The 23328-nt window shown below is 36.5% G+C and overlaps 1 protein-coding gene across 5 annotated transcripts in view; it reads right to left on the bottom strand.

The window, feature by feature from the left end:
• The window catches only part of phactr2 (phosphatase and actin regulator 2), a 75546-nt gene that overhangs the window by 19239 nt on the left and 32979 nt on the right, over positions 1-23328 (bottom strand). For 4 of the 5 annotated variants that reach the window (XM_038296134.1, XM_038296133.1, XM_038296138.1 and 1 more), the window contains exon 2: positions 2469-2651. In XM_038296134.1, the coding sequence (XP_038152062.1) occupies positions 2469-2651 (183 nt within the window). Of the gene's footprint in view, positions 1-2468; positions 2652-17914; positions 18138-23328 lie in introns of those variants that run through there. The other variant, XM_038296136.1, reaches the window with a different exon arrangement.

Below are 23328 nucleotides of genomic sequence, written 5' to 3'. Positions count from 1 at the left end.
AGGGATACCATGGTCCTTCAACCAGGTACTGGTAGCTTTGGCACTGTGTGCAGGTGCCAAGTCCTGTTCGAAAATGAAATCTGCATCTCCAAAAAGTTGGTCAGCTGCAGGAAGCATGAAGTGCTCTAAAACTTCCTGGTATGTGGCTGCGTTGACCCTGGACCTCAGAAAACACAATGGACCAACACCAGCAGATGACATGGCACCCCAAACCATCACTGACTGTGGAAACTTTACACTGGACTTCAAGCAACGTGGATGAAGTGCCTCTCTTCTTTTCCTCCAGACTCTGGGACCTTGATTTCCAAAGGAAATGGAAAATTTACTTTCATCAGAGAACATGACTTTGGTCCTGTTTCTCTTTAGCCCAGGCAAGACGCTTCTGACGCTGTCTGTGGTTCAAGAGTGGCTTGACACAAGGAATGCGACAGCAGAAACCCATGTCTTTCATACGTCTGTGTGTGGTGGTTCTTGAAGCACTCACTCCAGCTGCAGTCCACTCTTTGTGAATCTCCCCCACATTTTTGAAGGGGTTTTGTTTCACAATCCTCTCCAGGGTGCGGTTATCTCTCTTGCTTGTACACTTTTTTCGACCACATCTTTTCCTTCCCTTCGCCTCTCTATTAATGTGCTTGGACACTGAGCTCTGTGAACAGCCAGCCTCTTTAGCGATGACCTTTTGTGTCTTGCCCTCCTTGTGCAAGGTGTCGATGGTCGTCTTTTGGACAACTGTCAAGTCAGCAGTCTTCCCCATGATTGTGTAGCCTATAGAACTAGACTGAAAGACCATTTAAAGGCTTTTGCAGGTGGTTTGAGTTAATTAGCTGATTAGAGTGTGGCACCAGGGGCCATCAATTTTGAACCTTTTCACAATATTCTAATTTTCTGATATGATGAATTTGAGATTTTCATTTGTTGTCATTTGTAATCATCAAAATTAAACAAAATAAACATCTGAAATATATGAGTTTGTATGTAATGTATGAATATAATATACAAGTTTCACTTTTTAAATGGAATTACTGAAATCAATCTACTTTTTCATGATATTCTAATTTTATGACCAGCACCTGTAATTAGACCTATACCTCGCTATGAGACCGAAGGCATCTTTCTCAACATAAACTTTGTTAAAAAATGTAGCAAATGAGCACCCATATAAATGCTCACTAGCTGCTGTTTCTGTTCTGCACGGTGATGTAATCAGTGTTGCAATCATAAACACTAGGGACTTTCTTTTAACTGATATCATACTCAGACATAAAGTTACACCAAGCTAATTAGTCAATATCCAATCCTAGTACCGGATCCATGCATCGCTAGATATAGTACTGACTAGATCCCTTTTAAGACTTTCTTGCCTAAAGGCAATACGTTACAAAATAATTATTTGATCTCACGATTACCATCCCATTGTAATCCAAATTTCCTGGTTCATAGGATCATTTGATTCAGGATCAGGAACAAGATATTTCCCCATAATAGCATTTGTACAGATTGTGTTTTCCAGAGGAAAAAAACCCCCCAAAATTTTCTTCAGCATCTCAAAAACTTGGTATATCAAAAGGAAGTGGTAAACAAATCTAGAAGTAAAAAGATATTTGGGCAACTAAGTGAGACACACAGCTAGAACATAAAAATTTAAACAACATAATCATCAATACAAAGTTTAATAAGTTAATGAAACTCTAACCTGTAGCCTCTGTCTGAAAAAGAAAAAAGTATATAATTCATTCTTAGGGTCATGCTGTCACCTTTGTGGGAATGCATAATTAGCTGTTAAAAAGCAAAAATTATGTTTGATTTATAACAATATTTATATGCAATGCTGAGAGCTGCAACAATGCATGACCCAGTATATCAGTTTCTGACACAGAGCTGAGGTAAACTCATGACAGACTTTTCTTTACCATCTAACCTGCTCAGTTTCTCTTCCTATGTTGAGTAAAACACATGTCTGTAAGCTTAATTCATGTAGAGCTGCCAATTTTAAAGCAATCAGCATCTGCCTCTCTGCTAACTATTGTAAGTAAACAATACAATTAAAAATGAAGTTATTCTAAACAAAAAATGGATAGGATAATCAAGCTTGTCCCCAGTAAAATATCCTTAAAATAAGCATCCAAACTGCATAAATCAAAAAGCTAAATATTACACAAACCAGATATGGAAAAAAACAGCCTCTGGTGTTTCCATTTTTTCCCCGTCTATTTTATTTCCTGACCCGCAGCTCAGGCATATAACCCAAAAAATTACAAACAAACCATTCAACTGTTTCCTTTTAAAGCTCTTCAGAGAGTTATAATGGTCCAATTCATGCTTAATGTTCCCCACAAATTCAAAGGTACAAGCTGTGACACTGGCCAGACTTTTAATTGGAGAGAACAACTCAGCAGTCAGTCATTTATAGCACACTGTCCAAAAAAAAGAGAGAGAAACTTTACAGCTGAACATTTCCTTAACTCTACCTTTGGAGAGATCCTGGAACTTGTCACTGGTTTTCTTCTTCCTCCACTTCCAGGGTTTGAACAGCCTACCCAGCGTCGACAGCTTGCCTCGTTGCTGCCGTGACCCATGGGCATTCTGGGTATTGGAAGGGTTGTCCACCACCACATCACAGCTGGCCACAGATGATTTCTCTAGGCCATCAACTAGAAAATACAGGAAAAACAAATGCATATTTATTAAGACCAACATGCCTAACCCTTTTTTATATGAACCTTTTATTGTTGATATTACGATGCCAACAGCCTTTATTGTAGAGTGGCATATAAAGACAAAAACTTCTTACAATAGGATAACACTTAAAGTATAGAAAAGAGATCAATCAATTCAACACAGTGGAAAAGGGCAAAGACGTGTTTTTAGAAACTCAAGCAGATCCAAGTAAACCGCTTATTATTTCAAATTCATTTCATTTATCTAAATGAAAAAAAAAAAATCAGGCTTTATTTTCCCCAACTGGGCTATATGATTTAATTTTTTTTAAAGTTTTGAATAAAATTTGAGCTGCCACTGCTAAATTTTTAAACTCACACCAACACCTCCTTCTTTCACATATTTTATTTGAGCAGCTAAGCACAACGTATTAACCAAAATTATAATTATCCAATGCTTTTATACATTGGATACCTGGATAAAAGATTCATAATCATATGATAGACAATCAGAACAATGATTATTTTAGTGAGCTTTATTATAATTACAAAAATGTATGCATTTGAAAGAATTTCAAGTACAAAAACTATTTCTCTAAAGAACTCACAAAACATCACTGTGCATTGAAGGAAGTAGACAGCTCTAGACGTTTCCCTAGTAATTATTCCTTTTTCTCTGCTGAAAGCGGTCAACTATAACAATCTATAAAGAACCCATCTTTACTGTAGTGCTAAGCGCTGCAACACACATGTGATTGCTTGACTTTCTCTCCCTTTAAATCACTGATACTAGAAGCTCAGAGTAGACCTGGCACCTATTGATCGCCACCTTTATCGCTGTAGCCTGATCTCCTTTGAGCTAATAGGGGTTACTGCACACATGCACTTCACTCTGCTGGAAAAAAACTGTGGAGTTTGATGCTTTTTCCATCTTTATATGATGGCAGAGGTTTATAGCAAGTTTTTTTTTTTTCCCACAAAGAAATTTTTGCCTGTACAACTTAATTCTTAAAATAAAATGTTCAAGCTACAAAAAGTTTTGAGTATTAAACTTTTTAATTAATGACTTAAATCACACAATAAATAAATAAATAAACAAACTGGAATTCAGATTCCAAATTAAATCAGACTCCTCTCTGGAAGTAAGGCAGAAACACCTAGAGTGTCTTGTTTATTTTTCAAAACACACACCAATATCCACCAGTAGTTACGGTTACACTCCTGTGGTTCCTTACTAATCAATTCAATAACAAATCAAACCTGTAATATAAACATATTAACAATCTCAGGATTAGCTATTAAATATATCATCTTGTTGCAATTTTATTATCAACTGACATAAAGTTGATTTTCCCTTCCCTTCATCCTGGAGGATGAAGGGGAACGGAAAATTTGAAGGTGCATTATTCAGGTTCTTGGTAAATAAGGTTTAAATGGCCAAAAAAATCACTTCTGCCTTAAAAAAAAAATCAATAGATGCTTGCATACAAAACCTGCCAATCAACATTTTGGTTCATACGTAGCAAGTTTGGTGTCCATCTAACAAGCAACTGAGAAGTTATAGATGTTTAGATTAAAAATAAAATCCAGGCAAACTCTTACTGTGCCATTTTGGAACGGTTCAGCATAATATCTGATATTTGGAATTTAATCTTGAAGTCTAAAATTTGGAATGCTGATACGTAATTAGTTATAAAAACACAGCTTTCCTCACAAAAATAGGAAGCTGTATTTTTTTCAGGACTCTTTATTTACACAATATATACCCAAAGCTAGGTAGAAAAAAGAAAGCCTGAGGACAGGTGGGAGTATCTAAATAACCGTTTGTCCAAACAGGGAGCTTCATAGCTCTTTGGACAGGACACATTTTACAGAATCCAATGATATGCACCTATTTGAGATGGACAAAAGCTTTAGCCAATCACATGCAAGAGCAGGACAGATTTTATGTGCTTTGCTGGGGTTTTTGGAGGACTGTTTGTAATGGCCAGCTGCAACAGATCAGAGTTTTGCTAATGAGTTTGACTCCCGTCAATTCAGTATCTTGTTGGCTTTCGTTAGCAAAGTATCATTGCGCGCTGCTACATGTGCTTTTGAAATGAGGCCCACTGAAACACAAACTTGGTCTTAAATTGTATTTTTGGCATGGTGTGGGATATTAAATTGAAGTAGATAGTCTTGTAGAGGAGTCTCTGATGAAAATCTGGACATTTAATTGTATGTCAGTGTAAAAGTTAGTGAGCTACAGGCCTATTACTGTATTGCTGCATTGGAGCTGCAGCCCCCTTGAAAGGGGGCGCTCGGACTTATCTGGCTAACAGAAAATAAAAGTAACCAAAGATCAGCCCTCTATAGCAAATGGCCTTAAAATTATTACAATCTCTAGCTGCAATGAAAACACAAATGGAGCAAGAGTTGTCAAGTTATACACTCATAAAACCCGATTCTCTGCTGATGAAATGGTTTATCCACTGCCTGATCACAATACAAGCAACAAAAAGCCACAAATAAATGGAATTTCCAATTGAAATCCAGATTTTTAAATGAGTCTGGTCATTTTTACATTAAATTAAATATTCATTGATGCTCTGCATTTAAAAAAAAATTACAAAGACTTAAACAAATGAAGAACTCAACTTTTATCTTTGATGTCAGAACTTTTTTGAACAAATGTGTGCGTATTTTTCTAAATAGGAACTCAAAGATAAAAAAATCTTTGATAATTAAAGATGAGAAAACAAATCTGTACCACAGAGACATGAGCAGGCTCTCCCTAAAACAATCGCTAAGACAAAGTCTATCGCCTGCACACCAACACACATTTCCGGTTCCTGTGTTGATATCAAATCACAACAATAGCTGCAGCTCAGCAGCAGCATTGTGCAAGTAATGATGGGAAAATCAGTAGCTAGAATGCATAATCACCATAAGACCAAGTACAAAACCTCTTAAGGGCTAGGACCAAACAGTAACAATGGAAGCATTACTTTCTGGGCAGACAGAAGAAACACACAGAAAGCGCGCTGAAGTGAAAGAAACCTTGAGTCAAGACATCATAAAAAAATAGGAACAGTGAGAAAAGGAAATTAAAGTTCAAAGTTTAGGTTCTCTTTGTAATTCCAAGAAAGGACAGGATTTAAAGATAATTGTAAAACATAAACCATAAAATATGATTTGGTGAAATACCCTATTTTTTATGGCAACACCAGCTTTACTCATTTTCATGGTCATTTTCTCCTGTTAAACATGATATAGAAAACAACATCATCTACAAAAAGTGCTTAAAAAAACAGACTTGAGACAAAGTCTTCATGAAGCAATACAAGAAAATGGAAATCCAAATCACTGACACACACCCAGCACATAAAGCATGACCTAACACTGCATACACATCACTTACTAAGTAAAAGTCATTTAATTCTCAGGATTTCAATCTTCAGAGGCAACTAATAACCTTGCAATCCAGAACAAATTTGCACTTAACTTGAAACCCAGAGGATTAGAAGGTATATACTTGCTTTCTAACTGACTGTAATGTTGTAATGTTTTCATAAACCATAATCAAAAATGTTTTAAAACTAGGGCTGCAACTAACAATTATTTTGCAAATCGATTAATCTGTCGATAATTTTTTGGGATTAATAATCGAGTAGCAAAACGTTCCTTAAAGAAGACTTTATGAAATTAAATTAGGTCCATTTGAGTTCTGAATAGAGCACATTGACACACAAAAAAGTGTAAATATTTTTTTCACAATTTTGGTATAATTGCCTGCTCAAGGTGGGTTGCTCTGTTAGCAAGAGACGTTTTAGAGTCTCGACCACTAAATTAGGTACCGGTAACGATTATTTCAATAATCGAATAATCACATTAATTGTTCCAGCTTTATTTTAAAACACAAACCACAAGACATGTTGCTTCACATCTATTAAGCAACAATGACATTTAAGGACAATAAGCCCTGCTTTTATAATATTTCTTTGTTTACCCTTTTTTTTTTAGAAAGGCTGAACAAGGTCTGAGACCTTTCGAAGCCAAACCACATATTTTCACAATTTAGGGGTTAGCTAAAATGAAAACAGCTAATGTCTCTGAGTAGATAAAGCACAAACAGAGCCACTTCCTCTCAACTTTGCTCAACATTGCTGTGCTCCACCTCACATCACCCCTCGTGGATCAGAGAAAGTGCCAGTTTACTGGTCAGGCACAGTGCAGTAAAGGAAGGTGCTACCTGGAGAGAGCAGGGAAAGACAGATCTATGTTGAGATGTCTAGGTCACTTGTTTTTTCCAAGATGGGGAGGGGCTTCTTCATGAAGATTACTGGCACGCATAAATTAAATGAAATACCACTTTGTTTATGATTTTAATTAAAGGTGAGATATAATTTAAAGTTCAAAAAATTGATTTAGCATGACTTTTTAAACATAAAGTTCCTTAAATATTCTTCCAACAAGCTCAGAAATGTCCCATCTCTATGCTGATGATATTGAGCTGTGCCATTCAGACAAATGCTTGGAAATCCAAACACTGTCTTTCCTAATTGACATTTTCTGGCATCAAGCAGTAATTAACTACTTAAGCGATTATTAGATATCCTATATGAAACATCACACTAGAGCTTTATACTTGATTGTTCAGCCAAACCTCTCGAGCTCAAAACGCATAGGTATAATCAAAATGTAGATTTTCCGTTTTTATTTTTTCCTTTAAAATATTGTAATGGCCTTTTTGTTTTAAAAAGAGTGGGTCACAACTGTACATTTCCATGCATTGTTCAGCTTTTAACCAAGCTGTGCAAAAAAGGCAATACTAAACATACAGCCAGAGTTAAAATAAAATGATTTAGACTGACACAACGCAGTGCAGATTAAAATACAACTTAAAATCAGATTGTCTGTCTAATCAGTGCGAGTCGGGGTTTTCTTGCAACAAAGAATAAGGAAAGGTTTTACTCTCTAGATTTGCATACATTAGAAACTAACAAAAAAACTAATTACATCAAAATGTGCTTTAAATGCTGGCTGCAGGGGACCTGAATACAATAGCACACCGCACCATTCAGATTTTAAGTTTCTTTTCATTTTAAAAACTACGCAAAATTTTCTCTCCACCTTCCAGGTGTTTGCTACTTTGTGTTGATCCATAACCTGAAATATAATTTGGAAATTGCTGAGGTTTGTAGTTGTAGCTAAACAGAGAAAATGTTCACAAGTGATTGTGTGTGGATGGAACAGCCTCCACTTCATCAGCAAGCATCTGTTTTAAAGATCTTTACTTACTCGGGTTTCACTTTCACTTCTACTTGGGTTACTTAACCCTAAAATCCATTTAACCATAGAGTCTGTTTTTTTAACTATTATAGGACTACCAAATTATTTTTCGTCTTTAAGCTCTCCATGTTTTAGTCAAAGGATTTGGTTGAATTCATTTACAAGCTACAAAACATACTAAACTTTTTGCAAGAAATGAATAACCGTGCGACACATTTTTCCTGTGAATTTTACAGAGACATTGTTTTTTATTTAGTCATTTTTAATTTGAGTCGACCAAGCCAGGATTGTGAGTCAGGGTTTGGATATACAGTCCATGTGGCAACGGGAAGGCTAATCAGAAACATAACCTGTGACACAACCAAGTTCTTTCTGAGGTAATCCCCCACTGGGTTTTATCCACTAATACAATTGTTACACAAAGATATCCTTTCCATGTGATAAAAATGAATAAAATATTAGAAGCCTTTATAGGGCAGTTTGTCCAGAATCATATTTCATATGTTTTTCTGCACAGAATTATTCTAAAGGTGTTGTAGTAAGGCCAGTGTGTGTTTTTCTCAGAAGTTATAAAGGCGACATGTGTTGAGGACGAGGGAAAAGGGAGAGGCTTGTTTCCTTCCTTCACTGCAAATCACCAGGGAGAGAAGAAGCAGACGTCACAAACAGAGGAAGAGGGATGGAGCTGAAGAAAGAGGTAAAAACATACAGAGGAAAGCAAAGATTCGGGGATAGAAGGAGGGGGTTTAACCCTGGGGTAAGTTAAGTAAGTTGTAAGAAAAGAAGGCAGGGAGGAACAAGACCATAAGCTGAACAAAAAGGAAGTATTGGATATGAGTAGATCGAGGGGAAAACCAACCAAGTTAACATTAGCTACAGATTTAACACTTAGGTCATTGCTTTCTAATATAAAACCCAGAGAAGCACAGCACACATAAACTTGTAATACTCACAGGGCAAAAATCTTGGACGTTGAATAAACCTCATGTACTATTTGGACCATCGCACTTGTTTTGTAATTGCAGACAGGAGGCAGAGGGATACCAGTTTCTATGTTAATACTCTTTCCCTGTGAAGTTTCCTGCTTCTTTAGAACTGTAAACTTACCAAAATGTAAGCACAGCCCTGTACTCTTAGCTAATTCATGGTGCAATCTTTAAGAGCAAACTCATTATTACATCAGACAGGTTTTTACGGGGAAGCACTGCAGGCTGGTAGGGGCTGACTTAACAGCTGCCGGGGCCGCATAAACGTCCACTGTGTTTCCATCCTGTGTCATATGTCCCTTCCTGTATCTTACAACCTCAAAGTGTTTTCATAAACTGATGTAAAGAGCGACGTAACGTTTACTACAAACAGAAATCTGCAGGAGGTAACCATAAGCAAAAGGGAAAAAATAGAATGGGATTTTCTGTTTTATCAGACATGCTTTTTTGGGATGGGCAGTACTTTCATTGTTTTTAACCATGTTTGACAGGCAAGGCAAGTTTATTTATATTTCACATATAGTAACAGGACAATTCAATGTGCTGTCCCCGAAAAAACAGAAAAGGAAAACAGAAAAAGTACAATGCACTACTAAATAATTAATGAATCATGAGTTATTAAACAAGATAAAATGAATAAACAGAACAACAAGATAAAATGAAAGAAAGACTTATGCTAAACGTTCACTTTGTTTCCATCCTGTGTCATTTGGCCCTTCCTGTATCTCCACCTCCAAGTGTTTTCATAACCTGGTTTAAAGTGCACTTTTAACTTTACAAACTAAAATCAGAAAGAAAACAGTAAAAATAGTAGAATAGAGGTGGAGGTTTTGGTGTTTTGTAAATTTCAACAGGATGTCACCATGGGATGGGTTTTATCTCCATTCATTTTACTGTGTTTATAAGGGGGTGGAAAAACAAATACAGCTCATACTGTAGGACAATGTCAGAAAAAAAACAACCCAAATTTTCCTGGCTCTTCTTTCTCATCTTCATCATTATGTCCCTAGTGATAGTCATTGTAAGGATGTAGAACTTTAACAGTGAGAGGAATGTGAGACATATCGTTTCTAAAGATCTCAAATCGTTTGATACCAGGTTCCCCTTATGTGACATCTGTGTGATTCTAATCATTAAACTCAGCTAAAAAAAACAAAACATTATAAGTTAATGATAGTTCTCTGTCAGTAAATGGCAATTTAAAATAAACCTGTCAGAGTTGCTGCAGTGTGGACCTTATTCTCATACTTCCGCAGTTTATTGCATGAGATAAAATATTGTAAGACTTGATTCTTAAACCCTAAATCAAGTCACAAGTTATAAGCCTCCAGGGTAGAGATCCAAATCAAGTATAAAATATGAGGGTTTGTAACTTACTAAAAGTGTGACTCTAGTCGGAGATTCACAATACAGCCATCATGTTTTCCTCTTTATCTGTTTGGGAATTATAATTTTAAGACAACCTTCTGAGTTGAATTTATATCAGTGTCACAGCTTTGATTCAGGTAGATTATGGATTTCCATTATGTCATAAAGTTTAGTCACCATGACAGAATCAGAGTCTATAGTCAAATTGCCCATAATTACCTCTTCAGTGTACACAGATCCATTCACAGCGCCAGAAATTTTACATTTATTTTATCTTTGGATTTACATTCATAGATTTTTTTCCCTTTTCCTACACAAATGTGCTGCTCTTATGTAACACACTCTCTTCCTGCTTTCGTTCACAGCACTCATTCATGCTGCAAGCTACCCGCTCCAGGGTCTGGATATACTGGAAATTTTAACATGTCATAGGGGTTCTGTTCTGTGATCCATTTCAGGGTCTGGGATTGGTTCAAACCCACATAATACGCTACAGAAACTGGACTCCGGGACGGTAAAGGGCATTTTAAAGTTTTGGTAGGATTGCTCTGTCATTCATCAAAAATTAAGATTGTCAAGCTAAAGACAGCTGTCAGAAGTAGAGATGGACCAATGCAGTTTTTTAAGCCAGTTACAGTGGCAGCCATTCAAATTGGGCCTTCCTATGCCAACCGAATAGCAGCCCACTTCCCTGCAACTCCCAGCAAAGGAGTTGTATTATTTTTTTTACTCTGACTCCACCCTTTTACTGAATTACAGGGTCTGCCCAGGAGATGACGCATCTCTTTTTGGTCTTAATCTCCACAAATCATGACAGAAATAATATTTCAGGACAAAGATTAATGGTTAAAAAAGAATTATAGGGAACCAGCCAAGGGCCCATCCAGGAAAGTGGGGGAAATTTGATTGGGTACTACTGTATTTTCATGTCAGTCTAACAGATCCACAATGTGTGCTTTCAAATTTTTTCAGCGATTTTTCAAGCCAGTATTAAACTTTAATGCTTCATTTACATGCTACAAATGATATCAAATTTTACCCAACTCTACATTTAAACAAAAAATTAACTTTTGCTAATTAAAACAAAACTTTAACAACAGATAGCAGTAATATATTAGCTTAATCTGATCTCAAGGTATGGCGGCTGAATGCAGCCATGAATGAGCGAACACATGCACCTAAGGACCAAGACTATTACAACAGAGGGAACCCCACAGGGCATTTTACGCCTTCAGAGAAGGCCTAAGAAAATCTGTAGCAAAAAAAAAATGTATTTAAAATCATTGTAACATGTGTTTAATTTAATTAATCTATTCAATTTATTATCAAATATCATAATTTAGTGATAAAATAAGTTTAAAACATGCATCTAATCTGCTTCATAAGATTTAATCTATCCCTGAGTTTTGAATTCTGCTTTCTTCTTTCCACTTTTAACTTGTTTGCCAAATCTGACATGCTCTTTACGATCTTGCAGAATAAGAATTCCATTCAGTCCATTCAGAGTAGCAAAGCAGATTTGACACACTGAGTTGGGGAAGTTTTCTCTACTCACCAAAAATTTTTGGGTTTTTGAGTTTTTACAAACAACAACCATAAAGACGAATAACAAACGTTTCCCTGGGCTATAATGTCAATCCCATGAGAATAATAGATGTTTAGTAAACCGGCCTGCCTTATTAGATGAAATTGAAATCCATCCGCCACTCTTTCTTTGTAAAGTGGGCGATGGCAGTGTCGTACAGTTTGTCCTTTGACTTGAGTTCCCTAAGAAGCCCTTTCTCTATGGAAATCAGTACCAAAGCACCCAGGCGACCCCATCCAGTACTGTTCCTGGCATGTGTCTTGATCTGCTTAAGGCCAAGATAGAAAGCTCAACATAGGAGGCGGACACAGGGACTAGTCAAGACCAGGAAGTCAAGGTAATAAAACTGCTGTATGCTCTCTGTCAGATATTTCTGTCAGAAAGTGGAGCAGGTCTCCTTCCCTCAAAGTTTAACATGTTGTATATGACTGTCAACTCCATATTTAATCTGTGGAGGTCAGAATTCGCTCTGATGCGATCTACCTGCTCACACTATAGGTCTAAAAACCATGTGGGACTCAGCTCCACAGTGAGATGGAGCTGCTCGGACTCGTTTATCTGGAAGCCATACAAAGAGAAGGGGAATAAGAAGCTCACTAGAGTGAAACGCGCTGCCTTGGCAATTTTGCAATTTTGTGCTGAAAGCCCTAAAAAGAAAAGGCAACAACGTATTTGGACAAAGACATGGCTGATCAAATGTGGCTACTATGGTCTGTCAATGTTACAGAAAGAACTGTATTTCACTCATTGCACCCCCGCCATACTTCTGTGTTTACATCTGAGAGGAAAGAGAAAAAGAAGAATCCTTGTTTGCGCATGCCTACTGAGCAATTTGCCCACGACGGTCGGGAGAAAATATAACATGTTCGATTTTTTCCCGACCTCACGATTCCTGATCGGTAGGTGGTCGTGGGAGGCTGATCGGCCCTCGTTACCCCCTGTACCGCCCGGCTTAAGCACAGGCTCCCCTCACTGCTGCATCCTGAGCCCCCTGCTGTTCACTCTGATCACACAAGGCTGCATCCCCAGGTTCACCAACAATCACATCGTGAAATTTGCAGATGACACCAGGGTGGTGGTCCTCATCAGAGATGACAACAACCAGGACTACAGAGAGGAGGTGGAGCAGCTGGTGACAATCATCAACTTTAACAACTCATCAACAGCTCAGATGTAGAGGCGGTCAGCAGCACCAAATTCCTGGATATCACAGACAACCTTGAAAAGCTCTGAACTTCCACATCAATGTGTTTTTGCACATTGATATAACAAACTTTATTGTCCGTTTGTAAACAGAGAGTGTATACAAAAGGAAATTCATTTTTGTACAGTTCTCATGACATTTCCATTTTTCAGAGTTCAGCAGTGATAAAATGTAAACATTGTTGGAGAAAAAAACATAATGGAAAACAAAAACGCATTGATATGGTCAGTTTGATGCAGAGTTTGTGACATGAAGAGTGGCTGAATGTCAATTAGACTTCACCAGCAGACTAAGAGCCAAACTGAGAGCCTCGTCTTTGAACCACTGCACCAGTTTTGTGCAGAATTTGTTTTTTCTTTGCAATCATAACACAGCTCTTGCAAGGAGAGCAGAGATTTTTTATGTTCTATGTTTTGTGTAACATCTAACAGATATCTTCCTTGTTGTCTATGTGTTTTTGACCAAATTAACATCACTTCAATCTAAATCTGCCATCTTATAAAGATGCACTGAAGATGGTGGAGAGTAATTAAATTATAGATGGTGAGGCAGAAGAGTCGGTTTCTCCAAATGTCCACAATGTAGGTTTACAAATATAACAGCTTTCCACGTCCCTTTTATTTTATTTATGTTTAGAAGTTATTTTTGTTACTAGGCCAAAAACTCTGTCACTCTCCTAGTTTACATTGCATACTATATACTAGTGTTGCACCGATACCAGTATCGGACGGGGCCCCGATACTGGCCTAAAATGGTGGTATCGGTATCGGCGAGTACCAACAAATCAAGCACAGATACCATTTTGAGAGCCATTAGTTTTTTCAACTATTGTCATCCACTCCTGGTAGGCAATAAAAAGTTCTACTGGATTCACTTTGTATTAGATATTTTCCTGATTCCCAAAGGTAGGCAGCAGCTTGACAAAGCCATGATGGCAATTATTTTACATTATTATGGCAGCGGTATCGGCCGATACTGCACAGCCAGGTATCGGTTATCGGTATCGGGGCCAAAAAATGGCATCGGCGCAACACTACTATATACTGGATGCTGATTATCCTGTTGACCAAATTAGATTAAAAGCTTTAGCTAATGTGATGATAGCTTTAGGCTATCAGTTTATGTGTACGTTTATAAGCCTATATTATTTCACTAAAATGTCAACCCAGCAGTTTACATGGCCAGAAACTCCCAGGTAAGTTTTTTCTCTAAAGTCCAAACCAGAGTAACTATTCACCACAAATATAACTGTCCTATGCTTTATGTTCTGATGGGACATTGTTAAAAAAGATGATGTGAATTATTCCAAATTCTAAAAGGAAAGCACAACAATTTAGAGCAAATTACCAATTTTGTTTGTTTTGTTTGCTGCAATTTCTTTTATAGGATTTGGTAGTTTTGATTTAAAAAGAAAATAACTTAGAAGACCATCTCTATTTACCTATTAAAAGGATACGTAGGCCTACATCTGAAAAGATTAGAATATATAAAAAAAAGTCATTTTATTTCTGTATTTTGATTTTATATTTCACTTTTTTATGTTTATTTCTATTAAATTTTGATTATTAGGGAGACATAATTTTTAACAAATAAATTCTGTTTCTTGCTTTTTAGTTTTTAATAAAGAAATATTCTGTAGGTAAAACATCTATCAATACATTGTACATTATGTGCATTAAATACTTGATTGGGATGATGAGGGGATTCGATGGATTACTTGATACTTTTGCATCTTTTGCATCAGAATAAAGGAACCGGGGCTGAATTAGTAAAGCCCTTATGACTTTAGGGATCTACTGGCCCCTCAAGCTCATACACCTTGGTCTTAAAACTAGGTATTGGTAACTCTGGCACTGTCAGCAGGTTCCAAGCTCTGCTGGGAAAAGAAATGAGCATTTTTATAGAACTTCACAGCAAAAAGAAGTAGAACATGCTCTAAAATGTCCCAAAGGCAGGTTCTGAGACACAGTTGACCAGCAGATAACATTATTCCTCAAATCATCACTGACTGTGGAACTTAGTGCTGGATTTAAGGAGATAACGATAATGTGCCTTTACATTCTTCTATCAGTCCCAGGACCTTTGATTCCAGAATTCAACTCAAAATTACGGGTGAACAAATTGAATGGTTTAAACTGGGTGATCGATGATATGCCAATGCTTGCATATGAAACCAATCTTATTTTATTTCACAAAAGGTCTAAAAACCATCTACTGTCAAAGCTCAAAAATATATTTGACTACATCTTGTGCGGTTAAAATAAGTGTTTATTGTTTCATAAGTATCATTCAATATTTTACAATAAAATATTGAACATTTTTAAAACTTTAACCTGTGATTAGCCAGAAAACTGCAATCAATGCACCTACTAATATGATGAATGCACCAGCTGCAGAGCCCATTTTCCCAGATATGTCTGTTTATGACCGCTCTAGAAGCTGCGACTCCTGCTGCAGTTCATTCCTCACATTTCCTTCCCAAAACTAAATTGACTTTCTTTTAAAATTTTCTCAAAGTTGCAGCTCTTGATGCTTTCATCACACTGTTTTCATCCACTCAACCTACAAGTCATATTAGTTTGCATATGTAAATTACTGACTGTTGGCAAACTCTGTCACCAGCGTTCCTTATAAATTTTAACTAAATATAGTAGCATGAAATGTCCAACATAAAACTGTGATGCAAATCTGTCCTTAAAATCTACTTAAGTGAGGTTCATATTTTCAAACACCACTTTCAGTATTCCCTCACCAGTCTCTCAGAATACTTTTTTTTATTGGGTCTAACTATAAAGGAATCAGGTTTCCAATAGGTTGCTGGAGGTTGTTTAGATCAATGTCAAAAACAATTATTACCTAAATCAGTCTAACCCATACCGATGATTTTTTGATTTTTTGAGGTCGATTCTTGAAGTTAATGTTTCTATTTCTTCATTGACGTGATAAAAAATGACACTTCAATAAATGTTAAAGAGGTCTCAATTAAGACAAAAAGAAACATGTACTATCAAATCGAAGCACGTTAAACATAGATGGCCAATAGAAGGAGCAGCAATGCAGTTGCTTTACATGATCTCCAGGCATGGATGCTGAATGCACACAGAATCGGCAAACACACTGACCTATATATCAAAATTTAAAAATTATGAAAGTATTGGGCCGGCTTATCAGTCAGCCGACAAATCGGTCACTCTCTAGTTTCACTGCTTCCTTTTCAGCTCTGCCTATTCATTTTCATTGGGACTAGGATCCAGGTTGTACAGGGGTTAATGGAAAGCTTTGAATTTGTTCTCCTTCAACCAGTTTGTGACTCATTTAGCATCAGAACCAAAGTCTTGAAAAACCTATGTCTCCATTTTCAACCTCCTGGTTGATTTCTTGAGATATTTCTTAATTGTTTTCATATAATGTTTCCTTCCACCTAAGGCGATCTATTTTCTAAAGTTTGCAAGTCCCTTCAGGACAAAAACACCCCCATAAAATCATGCTGCCACCACTGTACTTCACAGTAAGTTATGTTGATATCAGGGTTGTAAGCTTCATCCTTTTTCTCTATTTACATTTAAGATCATCAGGCATTGCTTCAATCAAGGTCTGACTGCATTGGCAAGTTGTAGGGAAAAAATGCAATGCATTTAGAACACCATCATCTTTGCAGAGCTGCATTTCAGCCCACGTGGAAAAGGACTCAAGGATAATGACTAACTTCAGCTAGCACCTTCACAAATCCCTTTGTTCTTGTTTTTGGGGTGAAAGGCACATCTTGCACAAAACACCTTTAGATGGATGAAATAGATGCAAATATTGTAATGTATCAATCATATGCTTACAAAGCCCTGACTGCATGGCAGAGTAATCATAGTTTTATGTAAATAAAATATATGTCTTACCCTATGCTGGAATTTACTTAAATTAACATTTTTGGTTTCAAATGGATATGAAACAGAACAACTTTAGTTTGAATCTTTATGTTGAATCTGATATCCTTACTGCAGAGAAGTACATGCTATGGGAAATATTAGTTTTGCGTATTAAAAAATAAAAGAAGCCTCAGCGCTGATACCAGATCAGATGAAAACTGATTCATATTCCAGCCTTCTAACTACATCTTTAACACTTTTTTCAGACTCAACAGGTCTTAGATTTGAAGACTAAAAGTTGATCTCTGCAGTGCCAAATCTCTAAAGTTGTGACATTTCCTGATAAAGCTTTTCTAAAAAAAAAACAAAAAAAAAACAGGCGTGAGTTAATTGAATATAGACATATTTAACTTTAATCTGCCGCCCTTTCTTTTTATTACCATAAGTGCTCTTGATCTCTAACTCTTTAATGCAAGTGAAAAGTAAAAGAATTAATTAGTTCAAGTTAAGATTTTTGCATGAATAAACAAACAAGACTTTCAGCTCATCTGAACCACAGAGGTTGCTGCAAAATTCATCAAGTTTTCATTACTTGGACGCAACAATGAAGCCGTAAAACAAGCTTTGGTTATAAACCTCCAGCGCCTGCTTGTTCACTGGCTGTTTAACTAGTTTTTATGACAGCTGGGTAACACAGCCAGCGATAAATTTAGAAACACACACCCTGCGGATAAAGATGCGGGGATTGGTTTTACGCACATCCAGTTCGCTGGATTAGCACAAAGGGCTTTACTTTAGCGGTTTGTTGGAAAGTTTGAAGTTTTTCTTAAGTGAAATAAAACTTAAACTAAACAAAGAGAGCGAGGAGGGGGGTGGGAGAGTAGACTTCCTGGGTAAAGATAGCGGATTGTGTGTGAGAAGAGGAAGGCAGACTGACATCACACTCACTCACTCACATGTAGAGAGCCAGAAAACACACTCACCGCTGGCTGACTGAGACACGGCAGACACAGCTGTCTGACCCATATTATCCAGCTCCAGATGCGGGCCGGACCGGGTCTTCCCGCACCCGCGATCACGGCTTCCTATCCCCGCATAAGCTGCGTTGGTAGCCGCCGAAGCGCGTTCATGTCAATAGAAGAAGTTGATGGTCGAGGCGCAGGAAACTTTGCGCACACACAGACTGAGCGGCTCTCTACGTAATGATTCCCCTCCCACCTCGTCCTCCTGTGAGCGGCTGCAAAATGCCTCTCATTCCGTTATGCAGATTAGAGAGGCTGTCACCAGAGGCGTAGCCAGAAAATCCTAATAGGGGTGGCCAAAAGACACCAGTACAGAAGAGGGTTAGGGCCACTGGAAAAAAAAAAAAAAGTTAACTGATTGTTTTTATTTTATTTCAGTTTAATATGGGAAAAAGTCAGAATTCTGACTTCTTTATTGTTAGAATTCAGTCAGAATTATGAGAAAAAAGTCAGAATTCTGAGATTAAAGTCAGAATTCTGAGATTAAAGTCAGAATTCTGAGAAAAAATTCAGAATTCTGAGATTAAAGTCAGAATTCTGATAAAATAAAGTCAGAATTTGAAACTGAAGTCAGAATTCTGAGAAAAAAGTCAGAATTCTGAGATTAAAGTCAGAATTCTGAGAAAAAAAAGTCAGAATTCTGAGATTAAAGTCAAAATTCTGAAATTAAAGTCAGAATTCTAAAAAAAAAGTCAGAATTCTGAGAAAAAAAGTCAGAATTCTGACTTTTTTCCCATACTAAACTGAAATAAAATTTAAGTCAGTTAACTTTTTTTTTTTTTTTTCCAGTGGCCCTAACCCTCTTCCGTACACTAGAAAGCTCAGGGTCAATCTACACTGTTCTAACAGGAACCAACACAGCATCCTGCACCAGACTTAGTTTAGAGAACTGATTCACCCCAAAAATTTGCATTCACACATTATACTTGTTCACCCCAACGTTAAACCCAGAGCTGCACTTTACCCCTGAATTCACCTAATTAATTACTGGAGTCCAGCTTTGTCTTATCATCTCTTAAATGCAGGTGTTCTGTCAAAGCCTTTGTGACCCAGCAGCATCATAACGACCAAGGAAGAGCGCAGACATAAAAATGTGGGGAGATTTCTAAAAGTTTGAGTTTTTAATTACCGATAACCAGAATGTTAACTGATCAACCAATCAGACTAAAATTTAAGGTGTATGACAAACCTTTAAACTTGATATATCTACCTAAACCTGGGGTCGGCAGTGGCCTGTGGATGTTTTGACCTTCTAGGGTGGCTCCTAATGGTTTTTGGTTTAATAGTTATGGTTAAAATTGAACAAATAAAGTTTTTGAATACGGTAAATTAAAAAAAAAATCAACATTTTTTTTCAATGAATTACTAAATTTATGCTCCCCAACTAACTAAAATCAAAAGGATCAGTAGCATTTTTTTTTTTAGATCCATGTTCATTTTTTTGGGGAATTGAATGGATGTAAGTGCATTTTTGTTATACCGGTACATTATTTTCGACATAAATCAACATCCCTTAGAAGCAAATGTACCCATCCTCTTTTTTTGCAAAAAATAAAATAAAAAATTGCTTTGCTTAATTTTAAAACTTAAAAGCACAACAACAACATTCCTATAGTAAATATTTATCAAAAAAACAGTTATTCTTTTTCCATAGATCAATTAACATTTGGGATGTTGAAAAAGTGTCTGTTTTTTTAGGTGGACAGAGGCAAAAAAAATGTAAACTTAGATTTCGAATATTGATGACCCCTGTCAAAGACAAACAGAATAAGAATGATTATTAGTTAGCGAAGCAGCAAGGACTTAAACCATGAAGGTACTGCAGAGATCCAGAGCTCAGGTTGGAATATGTTTTAAGAAGTCTGGTCTTTATAGAATAGTTACAAAGAGAAAGTCATAGTTAAAAGACAGCAAATGTAAGTTTGCAATTTGGCACAAGTCATGAAGGGAACACAGTAAACATTTGAAAGAAGGTGCTCATTACTATTTCTTTGGCTTCACGGGGAAGCTAGAGGGCCTTTATAGGAAGATGTATCAACTTAAATACAGGTTATTCCTGGACAAAAAGCAAACTTAGATAATGTAAAAGACTTTCAGATTTGAAGGATGTGATATTACCAAAACTGATAAAACTTCAAACTACATTTGGAGGGCTCTGTATTTAAAATGTATCTGAAAATGTATAATGTTTGCATATCCCTTATAAGGTAACTTAGGGCAAGGATGCATGTTAATGATTAAGGAACTTATCTAAAGCTGATTGATCTCATTAAACTAAATATTAATTGAAAATAGGTCCTAAAATTTCTCTAATATCAACAGGATCTTTTTATAACATAAGGGGCTAAATCATTTTTTACAATAAGCTGAATTGAAAAAAAAATGTTACAGCATTATCTTTTAACAATTTATGGTGCTAGTTGTATTAAATACCAACAGAATTAACAAAAACAAGTTTTCTCGCACATTAATTAACTTATTTATAAAATATAACAAAACAAGTACCTGTTAGGTTACTTAATAAAATAATGCATCGTGATTGTATAGAGATGTAAAACTATTATTTAAAAAAAGGGTATGTCGCTAGGACATGCTGTCAGAATTTTTGCCACTTTGTTTCAATGACATAAACAGTAACTGTGATATAACTCTCTGTATTTAGTGTAATCCAGTGTTCAGTGCTGGGAGAGACCATGTGCTGCTAGCAGTGCTGTTAAACTAAATGTTCTGGTTGCTCTCAGAAGCATTTTAAAACTTGGCTCTATGGAATGCATTAACTTACAAAAGCCCTCCCTCCTCTACCAAGCTTGTAAAGCATGTATTTTTCAATCATATTACAAACATTTTGTAATGCCCTCCACTTTTCCATAATCACATCCCCACCTTCGAGCACATCAGAGAAGTTACGTTGCTCCGCCATGCAGCCCTGCTAAATGGGCACTATTTAGGTGATAAAAGAGTTTATTGAGTGTTTATATTTACAAGAAGAACAGCATAAAGTGCATTCTGCATCCTTGTCTCTATTAAACAGTGTAACTAATCCTAGACCGGAATCTGGATCGATTCAGGCTTCTGCTATAGCGAGCCTCTGCTCTGGCTTTACGTCTCTTGCAAATACCAGAGAGGTTCAGCTACAGGATAAACAGCACTGTCCTCTGATGGACGGCGGTAACATTACAAAAAAGGGGCCTTTTAAGTGAGTGTTATCCATTAATAGGATGAAACGCATTTTAATCTAATAATTTAAAAGCCAATTATTTGTTTACATCCCTACTAAGAGAAAGTCATATTATCAGTTTACCTTCTGTCAATAATGTGATGACTGCACAGATCCATGCATAAAGTTCCAAAACACACCATAAGACCATAAAGCTACTTTTCAGTAAACTTCAGAGCTTAAGAACTGTAACAGTAATTTCTTAAGCTTTAGGAAGATTTTTTTTTTTTTTGTGGCCAATTTTGACTTGATTTAACCTCACGTTTCATTTAGTAGTGACTAAAAATGTAATCGCTGACACTGGGAAGACCTGAACCCTGGTCTGGAAGCTGCTCGGTAAAATTAGATGTTACAAAAATAAAATCATGGCCCACATATTAAAGGATCAGTTTTACATTTGCAAAACATATTCAGTTAAAAAAAACAGTTGTTTACACACACTGTGTAGAAGGATGCTTTTTTTACTCACTGACATTAGATAAGACTAAAAATGTCCTTGTTTAGGTCAGTTAGGATTTCCTACAATATTCTTAATCACTGAATTACAGATTTTTTCTTTTCTTTAAGAAATCAAGTTGTGCTAAGTCTCCTTCTTTTTCTTTTGTTATTAATGCCTTCTAAACCATTTCATTTTATTTTAACAATGCCCTTTAATTCTAAACTTTTTATTTTATTTTAATTTCATTGCACCATTTCCAAGATTGAATGTCTTGCATTTACAAATTGGATACAGATTCAGCCAGTATCTTCAGTAGGTCTTGTGCTTTTGTGTTGCGGTGGATTAACACAGTTTGCACCAGAGCTAGTTCATTACTGGGACATCAAAATTATCCCTACTCTGTTGGATGGCTTGACATTCCCATGGTGATTAAGCTCACATATAAATGCCCCAACATATGACACTTTTAGGCATCCTAAAACTAGCTACCGGACTTGTGGAAATCCAAATTTTTTTGCATGCTACCTTGGCTGTTTGCTTTGATTTTATTATAATGTCACACATGAGAACAGTGTTCTTGATGTGTGTCTTAAAAATACCTTTACAGGCCTTACAACCTCCATATGGCGTTCTCATTTGTGCTTTCCCATGTTGTTTAACATCAGTTATTTTAAAGGCAAGTCATAAACCAGAAACTTATAGACAGTTATCTTTTATCCTGGCATTAGGTTAATAAAAACCTGATTTTAGATGTATTGTACTGATCACAGGTTGGGGTTACAGAATACATCAACCTTGTAGTAGAAAATTAGTTCTTTTCTCTACTTCTAAAGGGAAGAATAGTCCGGCCATTTCTACACGAATTCGCATTGACTACAAAAGAGCAAATTCAGGATTATCAGACTGTTCTTAAGGCCTGCACACACAAATAATGCTAATTATTTTAAACAAACCTCCAGAGATATTTTTAATCCATCATAATTAAAAAATTTTAAGGTCTGGAAAATGTCAGTGGCTTCAGACTAGTGACAGTACAGCAAGCACTGCCTGCTAAGAATTCATTATGAAAGTAGAGAATGGCAGTGAACTCTGCTGTGTGTCACACGCCGGACAAATCAGTTTATTTGTTAGCATAAAAGGAGGATACCATAGTAATATCAGGTTAACAATCGAAATACTATTACCACATTCCAAGCCGAGCATCTCTGCCTGTGACTTAGGGCAGGAAAGTGTTTTAATGTGAAAGTGAGTGCATGAGGGACAGCTTTAGCCATCAGTGTCAACAGAGTGTCAGCTGAAATCTTGCAGAGCCTCTCCTGATAAGTGAACCATCATTACACTACCATGCACAACTACATGCAAAACTACAACTTCAAGGAACATTGTATACACTTGTGCACATTTTACAGTCGCTCTAATTCTTCTAATCTAAACCTGTGCTTGCATGTTTATATAAAGTTAATTTTAAAGACCCCCTGCCCCCCCATATAATGGCAATGCAGAATGAATCGAGTTCCTTTTAGACCAATACTGCCATCTAGTGTACATAGGAAACAATTTCAAATCAACAAAGATGTTTCCATTCTCATTGCTCTTATCTTTTCTCAATTTGGTCATGAAAGAGAAAATAATGAAGGCTTACATAATCAAAATAGAAAGCCTATTGACAAGGAATACAATGCAAAATAAAAAATCAAGCATCAAAGCATTAAATTCCTA

The sequence above is a fragment of the Cyprinodon tularosa genome, unplaced genomic scaffold (assembly GCF_016077235.1).
Source record: "Cyprinodon tularosa strain WSP-4 unplaced genomic scaffold, ASM1607723v1 ctg368, whole genome shotgun sequence".
In the NCBI taxonomy this organism is placed as follows: Eukaryota; Metazoa; Chordata; class Actinopteri; order Cyprinodontiformes; family Cyprinodontidae; genus Cyprinodon; species Cyprinodon tularosa.
The sequence above is the reverse complement of the archived record's forward strand: the minus strand, read 5'-3'. Positions and strand labels throughout refer to the sequence as shown.